General features: G+C 36.2%; 1 protein-coding gene across 11 annotated transcripts in view; it reads right to left on the bottom strand.

Annotated features, from left to right (window-relative positions):
- PEX5L (peroxisomal biogenesis factor 5 like) overlaps positions 1-25,405 on the bottom strand; it is a 262,094-nt gene that overhangs the window by 87,417 nt on the left and 149,272 nt on the right. For 4 of the 11 annotated variants that reach the window (XM_031957712.1, XM_031957710.1, XM_031957709.1 and 1 more), the window contains 3 exons: positions 21,488-21,553; positions 18,971-19,075; positions 7,374-7,485 (listed from right to left, as the gene is read on the bottom strand). In XM_031957712.1, the coding sequence (XP_031813572.1) occupies positions 7,374-7,485; positions 18,971-19,075; positions 21,488-21,553 (283 nt within the window). The remainder of the gene's footprint in view (positions 1-7,373; positions 7,486-18,970; positions 19,076-21,487; positions 21,554-25,405) is intronic. The other 7 variants (XM_031957715.1, XM_031957714.1, XM_031957716.1 and 4 more) reach the window with 3 other exon arrangements.

Below are 25,405 nucleotides of genomic sequence, written 5' to 3' on the forward strand. Positions count from 1 at the left end.
GGGATAGGACAAAATTTCTTGTGGAAGGTAGGACTTTAACTGAGATTTAAAAGAAAGCCAGGGAAATTGGAGGTTAAGCTTAGGAGGGAGGGGATTCTAGAAACAGGGGAACAATATGTGAAAATGCTCAGTGTTTGGAGATAGAGTGCTTAGGATAGGATAAGATAGATTAGGGGTGTACCAATTTATCTTGTTCAAGTTCAACATTTATGGAGGAGATGGTTTTTAAAAAATCCACTGTGAAAGCCCTGTGAGAAATGAGCAATGAGGAAATACTTGAGCAGAGGAAGAAAAGAATTGGCTAATTATAGTGGAATATATATATATATATATATATATATATATATATATATATATATACATACACACACATACAAAATATTATTGGATAATATTATACACACACAATATTATCCAATATATATACATAAATATCCAGTATACATGTATACAAGTATGTCACACATATATGTCATATGTATAACACATATATATGTATATACATAAGTTCCTGTAGTATGTGTATACATGTATATCTTTTGTTGTTAAGATGTTTTTCAGCTTTTCAACCCCCCATGATCCCACTTAAGGTTTTCTTGACAAAGATACTAAAGTGGTTTGCTATTTCATTTTCCAGCTCATTTTACAGATGAGATAATTGAGGCAAACAGGGTTAAGTGACTCGCCCAAGGGCACGTGACCTATCTGAGGTCACATTTGAACTCATGCAAGACTTATCTTCCTGATTCCAAGCATAGTTCTGTATCCACTGTGCTACCATATATGTGTATATACATGTACACATTTCATACTATTTAGAATTGATGAAGCTCGAAGATGGATTCTGAGGATACTTAGCATACTGGTAGAATTTCTAGGTCTAAGAATGGGAACATTATGGTCCAGTGGAAAGATCACCAGTCCTGGAGTCAGAAGACCTAGATTCAAATCTTACCTTTGATGCTTAATAGCTGTGTGACATTGGATAGGTCATTTGGAGTGGGAATTTTTTTCATATATATATTGGACTAGATGGTTCTGAGCTCTCCTGCAAATCTCAGATTCTAAGATTCTTTAATGTCCCTGGGCCTCTGTTTCCTCCATTTATAAAATGAAAAACATGAACTCACCGTCTGAGGTCTCTTTTCTGCTTGAGAGCTTTGGTAAGTGGGGGAAACCACTCAGTTTCCATAGACTCAAACTGTTTCATTTTAGATCAAAAGCTATAGAACACCAATATGAAATGTTCTCTCTTTTTTTCTTTCTAATTTTAAAAACAGTTGGGAATTAGTCACTGACCCCTGGCATCCCTTAATGGCAAATTATATTAAAATACCTTACTTGAGCACAGGAAGAATATGTGTCATAGAATAATAATTTGGGAATATTAAATTAATTTCATAGTTCAGTTCCTACCATTCAGGTAGCTTAAAACAATAAAAAGAAGGAGGAAAAAGAAAACAAGAGTTATGTAAATCCAAAAAGAGAATTTATTAAAAAATCCATTCCTCCTCTCACCAGCACATCACACTCCTTGCAGGTTTTACCACCTTTCCCCATTGTTCTCTTCCAAGCAAATGGGAAACCCAAAGCCTTGTTTGTTACCAGCTTATGAAGGGGGAGAGGAGGTTCAGTGATTAAGTCAGAATGTTGAAGTAGACCAGTTCCCCTGATGATTCTGATTTCTAAAGCAGCGCAGGCTAGACTCATTCTTTTGAAGCAGGAGAAATTATGTTCAAGTTACTTTCCTGTGACTAGGTCCCTTTGGTTAGGACTTAAAATATGAACCTGACTACTCCATCAGTATATCAAAGACTCTTTGCCTTGTCAGAGAAGATGGTTTCTAAGATGTTTCCTGACCTAGCCTCGTTCTCTATCAGAGACACCAAAATTGTGATGTGAAGTTCTTTTAAGATGCTAAGGGAAGTGAGTAGAACCAAGAGATTATACACATCAACAACCCTGATGGATGTGGCTCTTCTCAACAATGTGGTGACAACCACAACAAGGCAATTCTAATAGACTTGGGATGGAAAATGTCATCTGCATCCAGAGAGAAAACTATGGAGACTGAATGTGGATTAAAGCATAATATTTTCACCTTTGTTATCGTTATTATTGTTTGTTTGCTCTTTTTTTTCTTTCTTATGTTTTTTCCCCCTTTCTCTGATTTTTCTCATGCAGCAAGCCAAAAATGGAAATATGTTTAGAAGAATTCCACATATTTAATCTATATAGTATTTTTTGAGTCTAAGGAAGGGGACAAGAGGAGAGAGAGGGAGAAAAATTTGGAATATAAGGTTTTGTGAGGTGATTTTGAAAAACAAAAAGGGATTATTAGTATTAAAAAAGAAATCCTTTTATTACATTTATCATTAATCAGTTAACAAGCATTTATTAAGTATTTACTCTACAATGGAAATGTGCTAAACATTGGGGATTTAAAGAAAAATAGAAATTTCTTCCACTCTCCAAGAAGGAAGAAACAACTAGGCTGATGATGCCAAAAACCCTAAAGCATTTTCTTAACCTTTTCTCTTTAGGTATATAATTGAGTCTATGGACTGTTTTGGGACTTCAGAGACCATGGAGTCCAACTCTCTCATTTTACAGGTGAGAAAACTAAGACACAGACTTCTTAAGTGACTTACCAAACAAGTAAGGGTTGAAGGTAGGATTTGAACCGGGAACTTCCTCCTCCAAATCCATGCCTTATTCACTATTCCATGTTGCTTCAATTCCTCACTGGCATCAAAATTTGTTTATATTTGAATGAACATAAATGTGTTTGTCTGTATTTCTTGGATACAGAGAGTAGCTGTGCAACATTGGTAAAGAAAGGAAGCTTGAAAAGTTTCTTACCAATGCCATATGCAGACAGAGCTTTAAAATGATGGTTTGCTATTACCTTCTCCAGATTATTTCCTAGATGAGGAAACTGAGGCAAATGGAGGTAAGTGATTTGTCCAAGGTCATATAGCTAGTAAGTATCTGAGGCTGGATTTGAATTTAGGATGATAAGTTTCCCTGCCTCCAGGCTAGCACTCTATTTAACAACTTAGTTTTTATTCTCTTTATGATTATTCTCTATATAGTTAGATAACAATTATATAGTATTAATATAGTAGAAATGACAATATCATATATAATAACTATATAACTGTGTGCATATATATACACATATACATTTAGTAACTGCTTATTAATTTAAATTTTTATAATTTTACTTAAGGATCAAAAGTTTCAATGAGGCACTCAATAATACAGTAGATAAAGAGCTGGACTTGGAGCTAAATCCTGCCTCAGTCATCTGACTGGGCAAATCACTTATTTTCCTTCACCCTCAGTTTTCTCATCTGCAAAATGGGAATAATAGTAGTACTTATCTCTCCCTCCGGGGTTTTACAAGGATTAAAATGTTCATGTAAAGTGCTTTGCAAATAATTAAAGCACTCTACCAAGGGAGAAACTTCAGGGTTAAATTAATTCAAGACTTTTATTTTAGATGAAATATAAATGTCTTTGGCCTCCTCAAATCTGACTGATGGACAATAGTCAATCACAAGGAATTACTAATATGTCTGATGTCAGTGAAAATAAACTCATATGGATTAGTGATTAAAAATGTTTTAAAAAACATTTTCCTGATTTCTTTTCAGTTAAACAATTATATTCACCTTTTCCCACGTGTCTCCCAATTGAAAAGAAAAAAAAACACCCTTTAAAATAGGACTTCTTTAAGAAGTCCAAATTTTCCATTTGTGACCCCTTTTCACTCAAGAAATTTTGTGACCCTGAAGTAGATAGGTATAAAATAGGTATACAAATCAAACATTTAATGATAATAAATCATAATTTCCTGACGCCCTCCTCCCCCCCGGCCCCAGGATTCAGTTAAGAGACTCCATATAGAGATATGAACCACAGTTTAAGAATCTGGGTTGTAAAACATGATTATTTCAGGCCGGGGGACAACTTATATAAATGCAGAGATGGAAAATGGGACATGAAGATTCTCCTCTGAAACTCCTTTCAGTTCTAGTTCTATGAGGTAAGGACTATATAGCCTAACTTGGTTAGATGAGAGCTGTCCAGAAAACAAGGATACAGTGTTTTTAAGAAACTGATTTGATTATGAGGCAAGGCATTATTTATTTTTATTACTTATTCCCTTTTTCTATATAAGTTGAAGCTTTGTGCTTTTCTGGTTTCCTAGCTGTGGAATGAACTTACTGACACTAAGATCCATAGTACTTTGTGGGTATTGTGCCATGATTGCCCTTTCCCAGGGTTCTACCTTCTACCTCGAATCTTTGCCCATTCCTTGCTGTGCTTAATTGACTCAAGTCTTGTTTCCAAAAAAACTTAATGATTTGATAATGCAGAAGAGCTTTTTGTTGCTCTTAAAATGAAACTCCCTAGTTCCAATTTGTCTGATGATCAAGTATCCAAAAGAGCTCATCTGTAAAATGAGCTGGAGAAGGAAATGACAAACCATTCCAGTAGCTTTGCCAAGAAAGCCCTAAACGGGGTCATGAAGACTCAGACATAACTTAAAAGGTTTGACAATAGCAACAAAAATTTAAATCCAAGATAGTTTGGGATAGAGGGCACTAACCATGGAAGGAATCAAGGAAAACCTCATGCAGAGGAAAATATTTAAGCTGGCATTTGAAAGGAGGAAAGAGACACTTTGAGGCTCTCTCAAGGACCTAGAATGTTCTGAGTGTGTCTAGGGGTGTTCTCAAACTTTTGAGCTGAAAGAAACTTACAGGCAAAGTATCCCAATACCTTGAGATTTCCTGTATCCCAAAGCATGGCCACTAAAATGATGAAATAGAATCCTTTAGGAAGCTCTGCTTCAATCTTGTAATATATGAGTGAAACCTTAAATACTATGTATTTCCTTAATAATAAACTTGACTTTAATTTCATTTGGCCAAATTAAATTAGCCCACTTCTGGATGACATGCAATTTCCCTCACTGTTGAGATACAGAAAAGGCTAAGATCAATTGAAAACAATGTGGAAAACAATAAAAACTTAGCATTTCTTCCAAGCAAGAAAACAACTCTTTTAAAACATGAAAATTAGTAAAGGAGTCACTATTTTGATTTATCTTTATAAATTTATGAGTGTCTTTTATGTTATTTTAATCTTGTTATGTTCCAAAATAACATTAATTATTGTTAGGGATTTTTTTGGACTCTTGAGAAATTAATCTGTCTTGAGAGGTTACATTTGAAGTAAAATATTTGCCCTCTAAATTGCAAACATGAGGCTTTTTACTTTGAAGAGCTCATAAATAAGATGTGTTCAAGAGATAAAGCTGAGCACACTAAAGACAGAGATCCCCAACCCTCCTCACTTAAATAGAGACTCCTGTGAAGTGTATTTTCTACTGTATTGATTGTGCTCAGGAAATGATATGTTTTCTTTGTTTTAATCAAACTCTTTTGGCTCTCTCTATTTTTTGAAGAGATTATTTAGAAAAATAGCAAAACCCCTTTCTCAAAAGTTGTTACAGCAAACTTTATGCTTTTCCCAAAGATATCTTTTCAGAGTGAGTTGGACAGAGGTGTAACCAGGGTGGAGTGATAGGACTTAGCCTTTAGTGCTAAATTTTTGAAGGTACCTAAGGCTCTTATGGTCTATCACCAAAAACCTAGCAACCATATGTGTTTTTTTTTTTCTTTTGGGTTTAGGTTTGTTATTTCATTGATGTAGAGAAACTTAAATACAACAGTCCTTTAATTTATGTAGTCTTAGAAGATATCCCAGTCCATGGAGAAATTAAGTGTATGGTCACATGATATATTTCAGAGGCAGGATTAAAATGCACAGTTCTGAGGCCAGCTCTCTATCCATTAAGCCATATTGCCTCTCAACATCTAGTTTCCAAGAAGTGTTGGTAAAAATAGAAAGCTAACAGACAATTCACTTCCATTTCCTGGAGTACTTGTCTCAAAAGAATTCTTCTCTGGATTAGCCCTACTCTGTTCCATCCTTACTCAGACTGGTGGTGTTCCTTTGTTTTTCTGCTCATGGGCATGAGGACACTGTTTTGACTGTAGAAATTGATTTGAAAACACTGATTGTATATGCTTTTCCCCTCTCTGTTCTTCCTAGGTTCAAAATTGCCACTTATAGCTCTGGAATTCTCTGTAATATAAGCAGGGGTTGGAAGGAGCAGAAGGTTCTGAGATCCAGGCCAGAGAAGAACTTGCCCTCTCTCCAACTTTCTTCCTGCTTTAGGGCCTTCAAGAAGCCATGACTACTTTCTTACTGACAATGTAATAAGCAATTTAGAGGGTTGGGGCAAATTTAATAAACTCTTGCACAACCAAAATCACATTTGTGTTTTTATTCAAAACATTTTTTCTTATTATTTCTCAAGAATGTCCTTCTAGTTTTATGAATTTTTCTCCTTTCCTTGATAAAACATGTAAGTAATTTTATCTATTGGTGATAAAGTTATACGACTATAATTATTGCTTAAATTAAAATCAAGTTTGTTTATTTCTAGGGGACTTGTCAAAATTTGTGGATGTGGGATTTGTGTATGTGTGTCTGCATGCATGGCAAGTACCAGATTTACGCATAAGAAATTAAATAAGCTTTTCATCATCACATCAAATTCATTTAAATGATCTGTTTTAAAAGAACCATCCATATTATTTTATTCTATGTGAATTTTTTAATAAAACATGGCTGGAGACAAATTTACCATCATAGTAACCTGAGCAATCTTTTTGTTGTGGAGAGATCTTTCAAAAGGTATCTCTTACATCCCTCCTCTCCACTTCCCCTCTTCCCCCAATCTTGTGATTTTATCAGAACAGGAATTCACAGTATAGAAACTTCATTTGCTGATTTATGGCAACTCCTCCAAATGGATTATCTTAAAGAGCTTCTGGAGGTACTGAGAAGTTAAATTACTTGCTAGTGTGTGTCAGAGGAAGGACTTTGAAGCTGGGTCTTCCTTCAAGACTACGCCACATTATTTCTCACCCTGTATGAGATATAGACATAAATATAGATTATGGATGTGTGAAGAGAAAAAAAAATTCAACCATGTTGACTCTTTCCTATGACTCCAAGGTCAGCGCTCTATCCACTGTGACATCTAGCTGCCCCTCCTTCTCCTTTCATTAAACTGGTACATAGATTACAAATTGTTGCAACATGAAAACTGCTTTGTGGATTTATATCTAACAGCACATATGGTATTATAAAGCTTTGTTTGGTTGGAAAGGATCTTCTCCCTTTTTGGAAGTAAATATGTAAGTGTACTATGGAAAAAAAAATCAGAATTTCACGATTGCCCAGATTAATTCTATTTGAGTTCTAATGAGATCAAGAAAATGAATTACCTGCTGTATTTGATGTTACTGGCCTGGCTATGGCTTCCGCTTTGGTCTCACAGAGAAAATCATCGATGGAAGGGCTTAGAAGGGGTCTGCTTTCTTGCTGTTCATTCACCAGCTGAGGACAAATGAATACAGGTATCAGAAAGCTTGTTTTAGCAGCAGAACCAGACTAATTACAATGCAGCCTTGCAACAAAATGGGAATAGCAAGCCTACCAAAAAAAATTAAGCTAAACAAACAAACAAATAAACAAACAAAATGAGCCTTCTAGCACTATCAAAATTCTACTCATCACTCCTCCCCTCCCCAGTGCAGTTAGCTTTAACTTAAAAGCTTTTAATTTCAGCTTCCCCCATTCTACAAGGTTCTTTGAGTCAATTTCTATTGTTAAAATGCCATTGGGACTCTTGTTCAGCCTCAATCATTATTAGCCAATCCTTGATTTCTCACTGCCAAACCAGGAAAATAACAAGCTAAAAGTAGCAGGAATAGTTTGGTTTCACAGTGTACATCTTCTAAGTAGGATGGCCCACTCATAATGTGTACTTGTGTTCCTGTGTGCTCATGAGACATCTCAGCACACACATATGTATTTAATGTGTATAAACTCTCTCTTAGTTAAAAATAGAAAGAGCTCAAGTTCCTTCTATATTATCTTGTATTGAATGAAAACACCATTTTATCATGGTGCTCCTGAAAAGTGTCAATTGTGCAGGTGCTTTGTGTAATAGTCGTGTCTTTAAAAGCTGAAACTTTTGTCAGTAATATTCCCTCTTGTTTTCTATTCTAATGGTAAAGATCCTGCTATTGATTTCTTACAGTAATTTTCATTTTTGTGTCTCTATCTGCATTGCCGAATAGTGCCTGGTATACAGTAGTCAATTATTAAATGTTTGTTGAATTCAATTGAGCATTTTAGTTTGAAGCTACTCCATTTAACTCTTCACCTGCCTCTGTCTGGCCATCTTTGATTAATGATAAAAGTAAACGTGGAAGTTTACAAGGGAAATCATTTGAAGGAACATTTTGGGAAACCCATTTGGAAATTGAAATCTTCCTATGTGATTCAACTACTCACCCTATAATTTATCTTCTTTGCAAGATTGGATTTTTATTATTATCATTATTAGATCTCTTAAGATGAATCATATATTTCTGGTTTGTTACTGGAGGGAGGGAGAACAGCAAAGAAGAAATAACTAGATATTTCACATATATTTAGAAACCTAAATTAGAAATATATGTTTTAACTTCTAAAGCAGTCAGTAGAAGTCCATGGATGTTGTCTAGCTTCTGTGGGTTCCATGTTCTCGTTTCTCTGGCAGAATGACCCAGGTGTGATAATAGAGACTTGATGGCTTCTGATAACTGTGGTTCTTTAACAAATTTTGGATAATTTCTCTAAATAAGCAAAAAGGAAGGAAGTATTTAATGCTTAATTAACGTGGGAGCTCTATTAGGGCAAGGATTGTTTCATTTCCATCTTTGTAGTTCCAGAATCTAGCATAGACTTTGACACATAGTAGGTGCTTAATAAGTGCTTCTTAATTATTTGAGTTATTGGTTGGATGAATGGTTACTTGGGTATTGGCCATATCAATTTGATTCATCTGTACCAGGAGACGCTACCTCTCTGATGAATCACGATCGGCAGCCACAGAGGGTTATTGTGATGCACAGCCTGCACTCTGATAGTGATAAATGTGAAGATTTGCTGTATTCTCTGAGCCTTAGCTACCAGGTTATAAACAGGTTATATATGACTTGTGGCTGGGGAGGATGTTCTCTCCAAACTGAAATCATGTTAAGAGAGAAATTTAAGAGTTTAATTCTCTTTTAAGAACATTTTTTAAATCTTTCCAATAGCTTTTGTGTATTTTTGATGTATGAAGGTCACTCAATAATGTTGAGACATCATTCTGAAGATGTTCACCTAAATCCAAAAGGGATTGAGTCCAGCATTCATTGCCAGGACTCTGCCTCCCACTGAAAGAAGTTTGAATATTTTGGGACTATACCCTCATGTTTTAGAAAAAAATACTAATTTAATTTGGTAGAGTATGGACTAGCCTGAGTTTCTGAGTGTCTGCTATGATTATCCTTTGTTATATAAAAGCCACCATTAGTAGCCAGAACTAGAATAGAAATGTCCTGCATTTGATCTTCCAGAAAATAAAAAAATTGCTCCTCTCCTTCCTCTAGGTTTGCTAGGAGGCAGTGTGGTAGAACAGGAAGACTCCTGCTAGGAGTTTGAGGACCTGGGTTCAAATCTTTGTTCTGCCATTGCTACTTGGGTGATAGGGAGACTAATTAGCCAATCTCATCTGTAGAACAATGAGGCTGATCTCCATGTCCTCTAAGATTGCTTCAAACTCTAAATACTGGATCCTAGGATCCAATACATCCAGTGATCATTGCTCAAGGTTTTGTAGCTTAGTGACCTTTGCTGCGCTGGCCAGCTATCTGTCCCTGACAGTTCCACAGGAATATCGAAACTGCCAGTCGTCTCTTCTGAGATTGTCCACTTCGTGGTCATTGTGGTAGCATATTTCTCACTCCAGGGGGGAGTCACATTTTATGTCCTGAAAGATTGATAGCTGCCTACACAAGCTTTAAAGTCTATTGAACCAGAAAGCTTTAATAGCTGAAGAAGAGCTCCTTTATTAAGGTACTACCTCGTGCTGGTGAAAGACAAATGAATAGCAATTACCAAAGAGAATCTCTTTAAGGCAAGGATTGATTCACCTTTGCCCTTGTACCCCCAACTTTGCTTTTTGTATTTCCAGCACTTGGTTCTAAGATTCAGCTTAAATCTCACCTACAACAAGGAGCCTTTCCTAATCCCCAGTGTCAGAACGTCTTTCAGATGACCTCATCTGTATATGCTTTATTCTGTATATTTCTTTTATATAACTCTACAAGTTAGATACTGTCTCCTCCATCACAGTGTATGCTCCTTGAAGGTAGAGAACATTTTTTTTGACCTTTCTTTCTATTCCTAGTGCCCAGAGTGGTACATGGTACATAATAAGCATTTTATAAATGCTTGATACTAATGGATTTAGCAAAATTTCTGGCACATTGTAGAAAGACATTTAACGAGTGCTTCAGAATTGACTGATTTTTAGGGCTTCTGTTGTGCCACCCAGAACCATATTGCACTCCTTGACTGACACATATTCACTAATAAGAGGAATACAATATTTTTAACCCAAGTTGTTATTTTAGGGGATAGACATTTATGTTGGGAGCAAGTGGAGGATCATATAGATGTCTGTTGGAAACCATTTTTCTTTGTTAATATAATTTAGATAAAAGAAGTATAAAAGTTAACAATCAGAGAGGGCTAGCCCCCTTGGCTACAGCTTCAGGACATCTCAATATTTGGTAAGTATAATTCATATCACCTTGACAGGCTTTAGAATGTCTTTAATGATTAATTTAGACTAAATTAAACTGTTCTGTAGAAAAGAAAACCTAAACATTCACTGCTTCCCAAAGCCATAACTCTGTCTTGACCATGATAATAAATATTAGGAACTGTTCTAAACTTCAGGAAAAGAGCAAAAACAAGTCCCCAGAGTATTAGATTTCTGTAATTTATACTCAGATATAAATTATGTAGAGCCTCCTGTTAAGAGTAAACCTGATAAGAAAATAATATTACTATATAGGGGAGAAAATAATTTTAAAGTGAAAGAAAAAAAGGCAGTGGAATGGTTTATTTACATAAAAATAATATAGGAAACTATAAAGAAATGGGATAGCTTATTTACAGAAAATCTGTGTTTGAGAAGCAATGGACAAGGCAGCCTGGTGAACTGGATGGTCGACTGAGTTGGGAGTCAGGAATACCTGAGCTTATCTCTTGCCTCTGAAATACACTGGCTATGTGACTCTGTGCAAATTACTTATCTATCCTATCAATGGACCTGGATTGTATGTTGGAGAGAAGGTGTCAACCTGCTTTCATAGAGGGAGCTTTCTGCCTGGGAGTTCCTTATACTCACAAAACCACAGGTCTGGTTCAAAAAATTAAAGGAAGTGGGATGGTTTGTATACATAAAAACCTTATGTTGGAAACAGTAAGGAAGTGGGATGGTCTATCCACATAAAAACCTCATTTGGGAAGCAATAAGGGTATTTTTTTCTACATAAAAATGTCATATAGGAAACATAAGGCAGTAGGATGGTTTAGCTACATAAAAATCTCATAGGAAACAGCCCTCAGAGGAAACTAAGGAAGTGGGTAGGTTTCTTGGCAGGCTTAATGCTTATAGGCAAATCTGCTGAAAGTTAACAGAAGGATTTCGGCCTCTTTCCATCTCATTCAACCAAGTACTTCTTTGATTTTTTTTTAAATAGAATGCTTAGCAGTCTCTGTATTGATGGTTGAGGGAAATAGGACCAGAAAACAGAATTGAAAAGTAGACTTTTTAATGTGAACAGTGTTAATTCCTATCCCTTTTATTTGCATATTATTTATAGGAAAAGAAAGGTTTCCATTAGGTAGCATTTATTTAATTATTGTAATATTGGTCTTTGCCCACACCCTAGGGACCTGGTCTCCTAATTTGAATTTGGCACCTAGGTTGTTTTAAGCCCACAACCACCCTTTATTTTCACTCCCAATTCCTTAGACTGACTTCCCTGAACATTCTGTTAAGCATTTTCTGCTTTCTAGGTCAATGTTTTATTTTTTCTCCTATGGGAATCTAGTTTGGTTCATATAAAACTTTGGAGGATGAGCAGAGTTTCTGAAGCAATGGATGCAGGGTTTAGGAAGGAGTTAGAAGAAAACCAAAAAGGGAGACTTGGAAAAGTAATTGGGAGTTACCAGGGGCAGAAATGAATGGCAGGTGATGCTTTCATTGGTTAGGAAGAAGAGAAGATGGGGGAATACTATGACTAGATTCAGAGTCAGGAAAATCTAACTTTTAATTCTGCTTCAGATGGTTCCTTGATATATGATCTTGCCCTCTCTGGGCCTCAGATTGGACTTGATGATCTTTAGGGTTTCTTTAAAAGCTAGCTCTCTCTCTCTCTCTCTCTCTTTCTGTCTCTCTGTCTCTCTCTATATCTCTGTCTCTGTCTCTGTGTCTGTCTCTCTCTGGATATATATATATATATATATATATATATATATATATATATATTCTGTATCTATGAACTTATGAATCTATGACTTCCTGGATCCAGAGCAGCTGGGAAGGCTTGATAAGTTATTGTAGTAGTATAGGACAGTGCTAACGAAGTGCAAATGTGGCAGTGTGGTCTATAAGTGAAACGCCCTGCTAAAACAGTGCTGGATGTGGGTTCAGAAGAACTGGATTTGAATCTTGCTTCTACTATATTGGTCAAATCACTTTTTTTTGTATGTGTGTGTGCTTCACTTTCCGCTTCTGTAAATGAAAGGATTTCACTAGATAATCTTCAGATTGGTCTAGATGACCTTCCAAGTCTATATCAGTGAGTCCATGATCAATTCTACCTCCTTGGGCTGGATTTCATATTTATTCATGTACTGGATAAGTGAAAGCATTCCTGATCTCTGGTATGCCTGTGTCCAAGCCAATGGTTTTGTTGAAAGGGATGAAGCATCCCTGCCACTCATACCCTTGACCTAAATGTCTTTCCCTGATTTCAAAAGAGGAAAAAAAGGGGGGGGGAACTATCAGGAGCTATTTTCAAATACAAAGGAGTTGAGGCTTCAAGGTTTTTTTGGTTTATTTGTATATTTAATATTATGAGTTTATAATTTATCCAAACATTTATATTTTAATTTTGGGACAAAGAAAATCCATGGTACCCTAGATGCTATACAATGGCTCCCAAAACTGAATGCATTTTAAATAATAACACAAGAGCCTCCAAAGATAATGACATATTCTCATGAACAAGGGAAAATCATTTATTAGACTAAAGGACCTGGATCGGTGTTTGATTTAAAAAGGAATGTTTCATTTTCATTTCTAAGTAGGTTAGAGAAAAACTCATCTGCTTCCACTGAACTGGAAAAAAACTTAAGATAAAAAACCATATCATTAAAAGCAGACTGGAAAACAAGGTGTCAATACTTCCCCCCTTTTCTGTCAATGCTGATTTAAAAAAAAATCCAGTTAAACAACTTGTCTTTTTTTCTTACTGCATGTGAAACAATTAAACATTCTGAAGTTTTTCTTAATTAGTTTCTACATGAATGGAAAGTGTTTGGATCTGTTTTTAACACAGCGTAGGAGTTTGTGTTTGGAAACTCCCCATATGCCTTCTTTGTTTTTTTTTTTTCCCTAACATTGTTGATTCAATGCAGGTGTCATATTCATCAATTAGGTTCCTGGTTGGTGTTGTATTATATGTTGTGTTATTAAGTTACCTGCCTAGGACCATAGGAGCTTTGTCCTTATTTAGAAAAGCACCTCAAACTAAATCATGTGTCAGTAAGCTTGTAGGAAGCCTAATCAATAGGATAAATAAAACAGTGAACCTAGCAGAAGGTATGGAAGACTCCATTCCCAGCCTAACAGAATTTCAGAGTTTTGAAGGGATCCCAGCCATTATCCAAGTTTTTGATTATACTTTAGTGACTTTATAAAGTCCTCTTCCTTTGCATTTCTTGATCTCTATTCAAGTGGGAGCTAATATCCTGAATAGTTCTGAAAGATTCCCACGGTTCTCTGGATTGGGGAGGGCATAACATGCTAGAACTATAAGTAGTAAATGCAAGCACATAAGACATTTGTAGCAAATCCTTTTTGACTGAATCTAGTTCTTTGGAGATCACCTTGAGTATTTTCTGGGCATTAAAAATACCTATATACAGCAAGGCCATGGGAGATCTCTGGAGATGACACAGAATCTTTTCAACATGGAGGTAAGCTTGTGAAATGCCCAATGCTTTCATTGGAAATGTGAAAACAGGGAAGAATTCTAGAACTGAGATTTCACAAATATAGGATACTCCCAGGTAAGAAAGCTCCTTTTACCAATGCAGTAGAATATCCTACAGTTTTAGACACTTGTCTGGACCTAGAGTACTCAGAATTTAAGTGATTTGCTAGGGTCACATAACTTGTGTGTGTCCAAGAAAAACTTAAACCCAGGTCTTCCTGCTTCTGGAGCAGGCTCTCTACCCATTATACCACACTGTCTCTCTATGTGCCAATATTGATAAAAAAAATACTGCCCTACTAGTAGATATGACTTGTGAAAGATAATTTTATATATTGTATATTGTGAGGATTCTAATATATTTTAATTTAACAAATGTAGTAGAATTTGGTTCAACAAAATGATTAGCATTGATGTTAGGAGCAGAAACAAAGCCCTAATTAATGTAGCACTCCATGGTACTAGGAGAGGGAAGAATAGGCAGTTGCGGGTATCTGATCAGGAAGCTTCTCTCTATTCCTCTGCTTTTACTACAATGAAGCATCTGTGGAAAACAGAGACATATGAGGATTATAGTGCAGAGGAAAGGGATGGGATTCAAAGATATAAGGAAGTAAGTAGATATTGGTGTCTGGTGAAAGGTGATAGATGTCAAGACCCATCTTGCTGTGAAGAGGGTTTGAGTTAGGTGGTCAAGTCAGTGGTTCTGGGAAACCATTATTAATGGGCAATTAATGCCAGTTCTCATGTCAATTAATAAGAGAACTAGGAAAGAGCAAGAAGGTCCTGGAGACACAGAAGTAGTTGGCCTCCTCTTTGTCACACCCCAACTCACTAACCTAGAGTGGATTTCCCATCACCTCCAGGACCAAATGTAACATACTACTTCACAATCTAGCTCCTTCCTATTTTTTCTGTCTTCTTCTCTTTTTTTTTGAGTATTTTCTGATCTACTAACAGTGTTATTTCTCTTATATCATTGTCTATGTCTTTACACTCTACTTTTTCTTGGGTTGTCCCCCATATGTGGAATACTCTCACTCTACAGACTTTCTTGCGATTGTATGTAAAGAAAAAGTTCACCTATCACACCTTAACAAACTCTATTTTTATCCTTCAAATATTTCATCAAATATGAAGGATCAAGGACTTGAGATGAAAGAGATCTTGATGGTCATCTTAGACCAACCCCTTCATCTTACAGTTAAAGGAAATGAGACTCAGAGAAGTTGCCAAAGAGCATGGAATACTAAGAGATGAAGCTGGGATTTGAACCCTAACTCTTAGTCCTAAATGTTTTCCACTATACCGTGCTGTCTCTCACTTTTTGCTGTGTACTGAAATAGACTCATTACAACTATTCTTCTTGACTGCTATATGACTCTACCTCTGTTTTCCTGTGATATTTGAAATGGGTCAGTCCAGGGGCAGTCCAATCTGAATCCTGCATTATATAATGTGCTTGAGTCTTTGTTGGTGCTCAATCCATGCACTCATAAAGCATGAATGGGTAACAATCACAATCATGTAGCTCTTTTGGATGTTCAGAAATTATTGAGTTCAGATTTCATATTCAACATTATCTTCACTTGGTCCATAAGACTAGAGAAAAACTCATGGACTTCTGAAGCTGGGGATAGGAATGAGGCTGAAAGATGATTCATGGACAACAGGCATAAATACATAGAAACACAACATAGCAGTATTGATACTCTAAAGCCTTGTGATTATAATTTAATCTGATGAATGATCATTGAGTAAATGAAAGGTTGTTTATTACATCAACTTTACTGGATATGGGTGAGTTTCCAAGAAACTCAACACTGTCAGCAAGTAAATTAGTATATCTTCCAACCTATTAGTTAACATGACATGAAACATCAGTTCTCCCCTTCCCCATCAGACCATGGATAGAGATGATTCTGCAAAATGGGGTCATGGGCCACTTACAGCATTCTCATGGACATCGCCCCTCACCGGGGAACTTGATGTAGAGACACCAGCACAAAAATGCTTCATGACACTAGTACATTCATACAGGTAGGTTAGGAGAACAACAGATGATATGGGACATAGATTGAATGCTATGGTCACCATGGAAAGTACTCACTTTTTCAGATCATCCTGCTTCTTTTTTATTTTTTAGCTTTGCCTGGTATACACCACTGGTGCATAACAGAGAAGAGTCCACGTGGATGTATCAAGTAATAAAAGTGTGCATTCAACTGAGAAGTAACTGGATAACAGCTGTCACTGAATCAATTTATTTTTTTTTTTTAAAAACACCTAGCACAACAGGTGCCAAAAATGTTTATGAATAGGTGTTCTCGTGTTGCCAATTCATAAACGAGACAGCGTGCAACAAGAATAGGATGCATGAAAGAAAGCAGTCTAGAATTCTCATGCAGCAATGCTTTAACTGATTGTCAAAAACACATAGCAATGATAGACAGATATTAGAGGAGGAAACCGACATCCACTCTTTTCTGAATACAAGAACAGGGCAATATTCATTTTGGACAAAACATTTTGTCAAGATTGTGGGAAGAACAGTCACTTTGAAAATTTAAGAAGGATAACTGAAAATCATATAATTGAAAAAAAATCCTTGTTTGGGCAAAAGAGAAAGGGAGTTCAATAGACTAATGTATTCCCTGAAATGCAGCATATGGTGACCAGGTACATCGCTGCAAAACGGAACCAGCAGTGATCTTCTGGATCAGAAAGGCTCATCTACATGCTCATGGATATCTGAGACCACCCAATGTATTTATCACTACCTGTCACTCATGTGGCAGTTTCATGAGCAGCTGTGAATAGAACTGGCTAGATATTTTGGCTGAGGTAAATTCACAAAGGTCATATAGACTCAGAGTAACTCTGCCAAGCATCTAACGGATGCAAAATGGAAAGTGGGTGGAATAACTGGAGTCTGGAAAAGTTGATAAATACCAAGCAACTGCATCAACATGTTCTGTGCGTCATTGAAATGAAGCTTCTCTATTTTGTAGATTAAAACACAACACCACACACACACACACACACACACACACACACACGTCCTAACAGCTCTGAAAATATAAAATTCAGCCAAAACTCCTTGGCTCTCTTTAACAGACGTTTTCCTTACCCAATTTGGATGTAACATGTCATTATAATTTTCATTACTTGTAACATAACGTTGAGGATAAAACAAAACCACATATGTTTTTAGCAACTGGAAGAAAAGATTTGCTGATGGAATAAAGTGAACTGCTAAAACATAACTTTGGGCATAAATGCCTTCTTTAAGGGTCTTCAGGGGGCATATCGACTTTAGACATGTCCTGTTCAGTGAACAAATCATTGGCTGGATTTGGAAAAATGAATTGTGGAATAAAGCATCATAAACTACATTTTACATTCATTGTAAATAAAAATTTAATTTTCTTTTAGAAATAAAAATAAAAAAATAATTGGGGGATATGGCAGCACCCCAAACTGAGTGTGATAACTTTGTGTGTTATTTTTTTGTTGAAGGTGGTAGGGGGATCTAGAGCTATGATTCCATAAGTACAGGGAACTCCCCATATGAAAACTTATTTAAGGAGGCAGATTGTTGCTTGCTTCTCTAACTTGAATCAAAGAATCATGGAATCGTGGATTTAGAGATGGACATAGGGGTCAACTAGTCCAACCCCCTCTTTTTGCAGTTGAGGGAGCTGAGGTCCAGACAGTTTGATCATTTATTCAAAGCCTCACAGGTAGTGAGTAGCATACCTTGGATTCCGAGTTCAAAATCCAATTCTCTTTTTATTGTATTACAGAATCTCAGAGGGTTATCTGGAAGTATGGAGAAACTTAATGACTTGCCCTTGATCACATAGCTTACATATGTCAGAGCCGAGACTTGAATTCAGGTCTCACTGATTTCAAGGCTAGCCCTCTATCCACTACTCCATGCCATCTCTCTTATATATATATACATATATGCATTAATTTTGCAGGATGGTTCAAAAGCCCGGCTGCCTCCCACACATCATCAGAGAGCCCCTGCACATATGCCCAAATTTGCTTCTCGTAATTAAGTTATAACAAATGCAAAAATTGGCCCCTTCGTGCTTATAGACTAAACAGCGCTGATGATATCAAGGTCACCACATAGGCAAAACTTTGCACAAGCAATTTCTGGCAAGTGGACTTTTGGATCACCCTTCAAAGTTAGTTATCCATAACAATATGTGTATACATATGTTTGCAATGCACATATTCACAACATGGATATATTTAACATTTAAGAAAATCGGTTTAGAAAATCTACTGGCAAACTGACATATGTCTATGGGCTCTATTCAAATAACTTTGTCAATTGGAATTTGCATTTAGTTTTCTTTTTACTCCAAAGTACTGTTCAATGAATGATTATCCATTTCCCAAAGGTTCTTTTTAATAGTCCTTCATAATGAAGCAACATTTGTCGTATTTGTATGTATACATATATTTAAAAAAATAACTAAGATTGAGTAATGAAAATTAATATCCATAATTAAGTACTAAATTGTATTTTCTTTCCCTCCCCCCCAATTTTCCATTTTTATAATTGTTTCAGTGAAAACTGTCTCTTTTTTTTTTTATTGGTTCAAAAAAGTGAATGTTTCTCCACTAGTAAAAAACCAGTCTCTGATCGATTAACATATGTCAGCTTCCTACTGGAACCCTATTGGTCTGCCCACCTGTGATGTCATAGTAAGGAGGGGCTTTTCTTCAGCAGACTCCTCCCTCGGTATCTCCTTCATCACCATGGCAACAGCCTTATCGGCTGCCCTAGAGCTTTTCCCCTATAACAGTGAAATCAACAATGACTTGGGTCAGGAGGAAACGTGAACTTGTTATTTGATACAAGAAATTCTAACTGGTTAAAGAACAATCCACAACATAAAATGAAGAGTAGGAAGGTAGAAGGAAGTCTTGAGGTTCTTGGCTGAGAACAAAATACACAAAAATACTGGAAAGGAGATTTATGAACATCTAGTTAGTGTTTACAACTTTACCACGGACATTATATATGTTATATTTAATATTAACATTGTGTTTTATATTTGTAATATCTTTCAAATGCAATTTTCATGACATTAACAATAATTTAGAAATCCCTCACTTATGTCACATCTTCCCTGGTAGAATGCAAGCTCGTTGAGGGTTGGGATTATTTCTGTTATTGAATACCCATTGCCTAGGATAGTGCCAGGAACATTGTAAATGCTTGGTAAATACTTGTCGATTGATGGGTTGATTGAATGATAATGGTACATCCAATTTGAGATAAGGAATAGTATTGAACTACCCCAGAAAGCACATGTCCACAGGACCACATGGAGGGTAGCAAACTCTAATTTACCTAAGGTAGAGTGGAAAATGAATGGTGGTTTTATAATTTGCCCAGCCTGCTGTGGATGGTAGTCTGACCCTGGATCTCTTTCTTGACTATCAAGATGTCTGAGACTAAGAAATTGACCTGACTTACAAAGATGTCATTCTTAAGGAACGTCATAAATCCAGACACGAGCCAAAGAATGGTTAATGGGTAAATTAACAACTATGCTCTCCAAAGACAATATTTGTAGACTAATATTTCATAATTCCAGAGAGTAACAGGATAATGGGATTCTCCAGATGTCCCATTGTTTAATTTGAAAAAATAAAATTTCTTATCATTAAAGGCAATGGGGAACTTGAAAAACTCTCAATCTGCTCAAAACTCGATCTGCTAAGAACTTAGATGCTTTTCAGGTGATGTGAAAACTGATATTTCAAATCTTTTACCAAAAGAAAATAAACTTCCCTTTTAAAATAAGCTTCTCAAAGCTTATTTTCTCATCACCTTGTATAAACAAAGGGCTTTTCTAGAAATGGGGAATTCGACTCTAAGAATGCATTTAATGGTTTGCCTCGGCAGTGAGCTGAAAAAAATGGAAATGGGGTTCACAGGGATATGGCAGTATCCTGTACATGGTAGATTAAGGAGTGTGATGGAATTTTGGTGGCCAATATCTGAAAAGAGCAATATCTGCTAAGGTCACTGCTAACCTCTAAGGCCAAGTTTATTTTGATAACCACAAAACAACAAAGGAAGATGGAATTCTTTCACTAGGGTACACATATGGTTTTCAAAGTGTATCTCATTAAGCAAAGTCTCCATTTAAAAGACAACTTCCCCCCACACTTTTCTTTAAAAAAAGAAACCACTATCTAATTTTCTCACCCTTTTCCTTCATAAAATTTAAAAGCTAGTAATTTATTTCTGAGAACAATTATATATTCTCTTTTCTGTGAGATTAAACTTTAGAATTTGTACAATTGCCTGAAATGCTAGAGATTTTTCTTTAAAGGGAAATGTCCCCCCCTTTTTTTTCTAGAAATCTGAGTATGGGATTTCAGAAATTTCCCCAACCTTCTCAATGGCAGCCATCTTCACAGGCAATCTGATTGCAGTGTCACATAATTCTTGACCTATGTATGGCTAAACATCTGAATGCATTATTATACAGGAGTTCTTCTAGATTGGAACAATATTGATGCTTCACATAAAACTGTATATAATTTCATGTTTTGTGAAGAGATTTCTTAGATCACTACTAAACCATATAACATTTCATTACTGATGTGAAAATTAGTTTGCTGTCACATTCACCCTGAAAGCATAGAAAGTCAGAAGAGGCCATCTACAAACTAAATCCAGTGCTAAATAAGCATGATACAATCTTTGTAGTTTATGTTCCCAAAGAGTATAATCCACCCATGAAGATTTCTTTCCATGCTCCCAGAAGTTTCGGACAACAGAGGCATGCTCGAGTCTGAATTCCTTTTTTTTTTTCTATTCAAAGAAATAAGACCTAGGATAACTGGTGTAATTAAAATAAATCAAATAAAAAAAAATCAAGAGTTTCATTTCTTGGGCTAAGAGAACATAATGTCAATTGGTCAGCATTTCAAAGATTCTAAGTCTAACCTTCAGAATATATATCACTTATTTGAAATGCTACCAATCCATAAACTTTTTTGAATTAAAAAAATATGTGCAACCGGAGTAGCTGGGATTAGCAACTGACATGCTATTTTACTAAAGAAAAGAAATAAATAAAAATTAGTCCTTTCATGCTGAACTCTAGAACAAAGCAGTGATCAGCGAGAAAGGATGTATCGGAAACACATGCGGTGCTGTTTATTTCTTGCACAGTAGAAAAACCCACCAAGGCCAGAGTCAGGTCACTTTTTTGGAGACAGTGCCACTTTTTCTTCAAGGTTACACCTACTACCTGGAAAGAGTCATGACACCCACGTTAGAGCTTATGGTGAACTTTCCCCCCTCTCACAAGCACTCCGCGTCTGAAGGAACCCCAAATCTCATTGTGTTGGGAAGTGTGGCTACAGTCAGAGGGCAGAATTGTAAACGCTGCAAAAATGACATCCTGGGGTTCCAGCTTTCACTCCCGTCTCCCACCAGCCACTACCAATTCAAATGGGCTTTATTGTCCATCAAAGGAAGACTTCCTCCCACCCCTGACCCCACCTCCACTGGATGTCTTCGAAATCAAGCAGTGCTCTTGCTCTATCTCCCCTTCATCCCTGACGAGAGTGACTCTGACCCTCAGAGCCTAGCTTATGGCGGGGATTCAGGGCCGTCAGCAGTTCTATTGGGCTGTCGGGAACCTGGACTTTTTTTTCTCTTTAAAAATCAGTGAGGAACGTGCATGCCATGAAAATGCAGATTTCAAACTCATTTTTCTGAATATAACCACACTTAGAGGTCAACATTGCTTAACGCTCTATTGTTTGTATTAGCATGATGGCAACAAGATAGACTCTAAATATACTTTCATGCATGTAAGTGAATTTAAAAGTCATATTTTTTTTCCGACAAGGTTTTTCACAAGGGAATACAGAGAGACACGGGAAGTCAATCATCATGTCGTGATACTCTCTGCATACTATTTCAGGCTATTCTTTCATCATTTGTCATTTGAGAAGATTTGTGCCCTGACGGTTGAATTTCAAGGAATCCTTTTGGATATTTGGACAATGACGTGAACAACAAAATGGGAAAATTCCATTATTCCTTTGGGTTTGTGGCTTTGATTTTTATAGGAGCTCATGCTTTTCCTGAGGGTCACATTTGAGGTTTATGAGATACTTATGAGGGCAAATAGATTTATGGGTAATTTGCATACACCCAGATAGCAAATAAATTATGCAAGGCAAGAGTTCTGATAATAAACAATAATTCTTAGAACAACTCCTTCCCCTCGGCTTACAATAGTAAACTCAAAGATTAATTATGATATAATTTGTATGGAATAAGACATGAAGATCTATTAAGAAAACTATTTCTCCATCTTCTTGTCCTGCCTTCTATATAGAATTTGAGCCCAAATGATAATCTTGCATCCTCTTACAAGCTGAAACCAAAGCAATCTGATTGGCAGCCCCACAATGATGACCCATATAACCTTTCAGATCAGTATTGCTTGACATGACTGAATTCTGGGAACGCTGTTGGCCAAAGGCAACATCCAGGGGTCATTTGCTAGTTTGAGGGGAGTTGGATCAGAAGTCTCTACAGGTTCAAATCCTGCTTTGGACATCAGCTGTGTGTCTCTCGGCAAGTTACTAAGTTTTCAGCACCAGTTTCTTCATCTGTAAATGGGGATAATAGCACATATCTCATAGGGTTGTTGTGAGGAACAAATAGAATAAAAAACATAGGTAAAATGCTTTGCAAACCTTAAATCATTCTATAAATGCTATTAATAATAATAATAATAATGATAAAAAAAACCCACATGTTGTGCTGATTCACAAAGCAGAAATACCAATCACCTACTCTTGTGAGAATGCTCATGTATCTGTCCCTAGTAAACCTTTTTAGTTGTCTATGTGATAGCTTTCGTGTTTGGCTGGAAAACTTTTTTCAGGAAGTCAGAACAGATTGTTTCAAAGAAATTGAAAAGGTTTTAAAAAGCACTTTCTTTGTCCATTCCAGTCCTGTTGATAAACAAATATCATCCACAGTCATATAGACTGGACAGAGTGTACAATCCTTTTCTCCCTGACAGAAAAATTGCTCAAGCATTCCAAACTAGCAAGGTATCCCATATCATTAGATTTGGGAGAGATCTTGCGCCCACCTAGTCCAATCCATACCAATTCATGGATGAATAAGAACTCTCATTTTAACAAAGCAGGAAATACTCCATTTTACAGATGAGAAAAATGAGGCTCAGCAAAGTTAAATAACTTGTCCATAGTCACATCGTTAGTAAGTTAGAGATCAGATTTGAATCCAGGTCTTCCTGACTCCAACCTAGCACTTTATTTACTATGCTATATTGTCTTGAAGTCTTTTTTTTCTTCAAAACTTTAAAAAAATTCTGTAAGTTGAATGTTTAATACATTGAAATTCTTCCTAAAGACTCTACAAAAATAAAGATCTCCCAGGGGCTACATGGAATTAAAAAAAGCCAGCAAGTCATGTGGTCTTGGTTTCCTTATATATAACAATGGGATTGGACTACACAGATTCAAAAAACTTTTTCAACTCTACATGTTGGATCCTCAGGGGAGTTGGTATCACTTCCCAAGAACTCATGATAGTCTTTGCTTATATTAAGCCTAAAATTTATTTTAAATTCTCAGGCAATTTCCTAATTACAGATTGTATTATTACTTCCGTGATGGCTACAATTTCTCAGTTTCTTATGTCTATTATAATTTATCCAGGCCCTTTCAATTTAACATATCTATGTCTATGTGTACAAATGTATATATGCATGTAAATATGAATGTAAGAATATGTTAAATACATATATATATATATATATATATATGAAATCAGGTCTAGTTTCTTAATCTTTCTCTCTCCATCTCTGATTCTGTCTAGTTCTTTGTCTCTATTACTGTCTTCCTTTATTTCTGTCTATCTGTCTCTCTGTCTCTGTCTTTCTGTTTCTGTCTCTCTTTCTCCCATTCTTTCCCTCTTTCCCTCCCCATATATACATGCATATATTCATATATACATACATAGATGCATGTGCCTATATTATCATGAAGGTGGAAACAGAATTATGGAAAACATAAGGGAAAAGACATCTGAAATTATTATCTAATAGCAGCTCATAAATGACCTTAGGAAGTAGAGTTTAGAGAATCTTTCCATATAGATAGCACCTAAATATTTAAAAGAATAAATACTCTTAGTATTACTCATCCTTCATGTATATATATATTCACACATGCAGGATCCTCACATGTAAGATGAGTGATACTAAGAATGATACACATACTTTTTGAAAGGCAGCTTCAGGTAGTTGATAGAGGAAGTCTGACCTTGAAGTCTAGAAGACTTGGTTTTTAATATACTGGCTTTGTGATCATCAGTCAGTCAGCCAATCAACCAAATACCATTTATTAAGTACCTATTATGTGCTGGACACTGCTGAGTGCTGGACCATAGCAGAGTCTTTTACCCCTCTACCTCAGGGGACCAAAAGAGTTTCTTCTCTGCATGAGTGGAGATAGTTTCCACTGGAGGTGTTGCCCCTCCCTGTGAAATCACAGATCCAGACAAAGGGAAAAATAAGCATTATAAGGAAATGGAAACAGAATCAGAGAGGTGAGTTCAAATTCCACTTCTACTGCCTATTACTGTGTGAGTTTAAATAAGTAATTTTCTCTCCTTAACCTCAATTTCCTCACCTGTACAATGGAGGATGAATTGTCTCTAAGGTCCTATTCCATTCTAGATCTTTGATTTTCTGTATTTACATGTACACATACACTAATGACATTCAAGACTAGAAATGATTTTTAAAAACTTCTATTGACATTCACTTCTTTTTACAGGAGGCTTTTCTTTGTAAGTTCTAGTGATTAGCCTAAGGTCATCCATTTAGCAAGTAGTAAAATTGTCCTGGTCTTCTGACTCCAGACTCAATATACCTTCCATGTTGCTTTTTCAATGTAGCTTCATTTTTTAAAATTTCACTATTTTTATATGATTACATCTCTATTTTCTGACCTTGACCAATGAAAGGGGAAAAAAGTCTTTCATTTCTGATACTGAGGGAATCCTACTTGTGGCTGCACTAAATAAGGTACAACAAGGCTGATCT

This window comes from Sarcophilus harrisii, chromosome 3, assembly GCF_902635505.1.
Source record: "Sarcophilus harrisii chromosome 3, mSarHar1.11, whole genome shotgun sequence".
Lineage (NCBI taxonomy): Eukaryota > Metazoa > Chordata > Mammalia > Dasyuromorphia > Dasyuridae > Sarcophilus > Sarcophilus harrisii.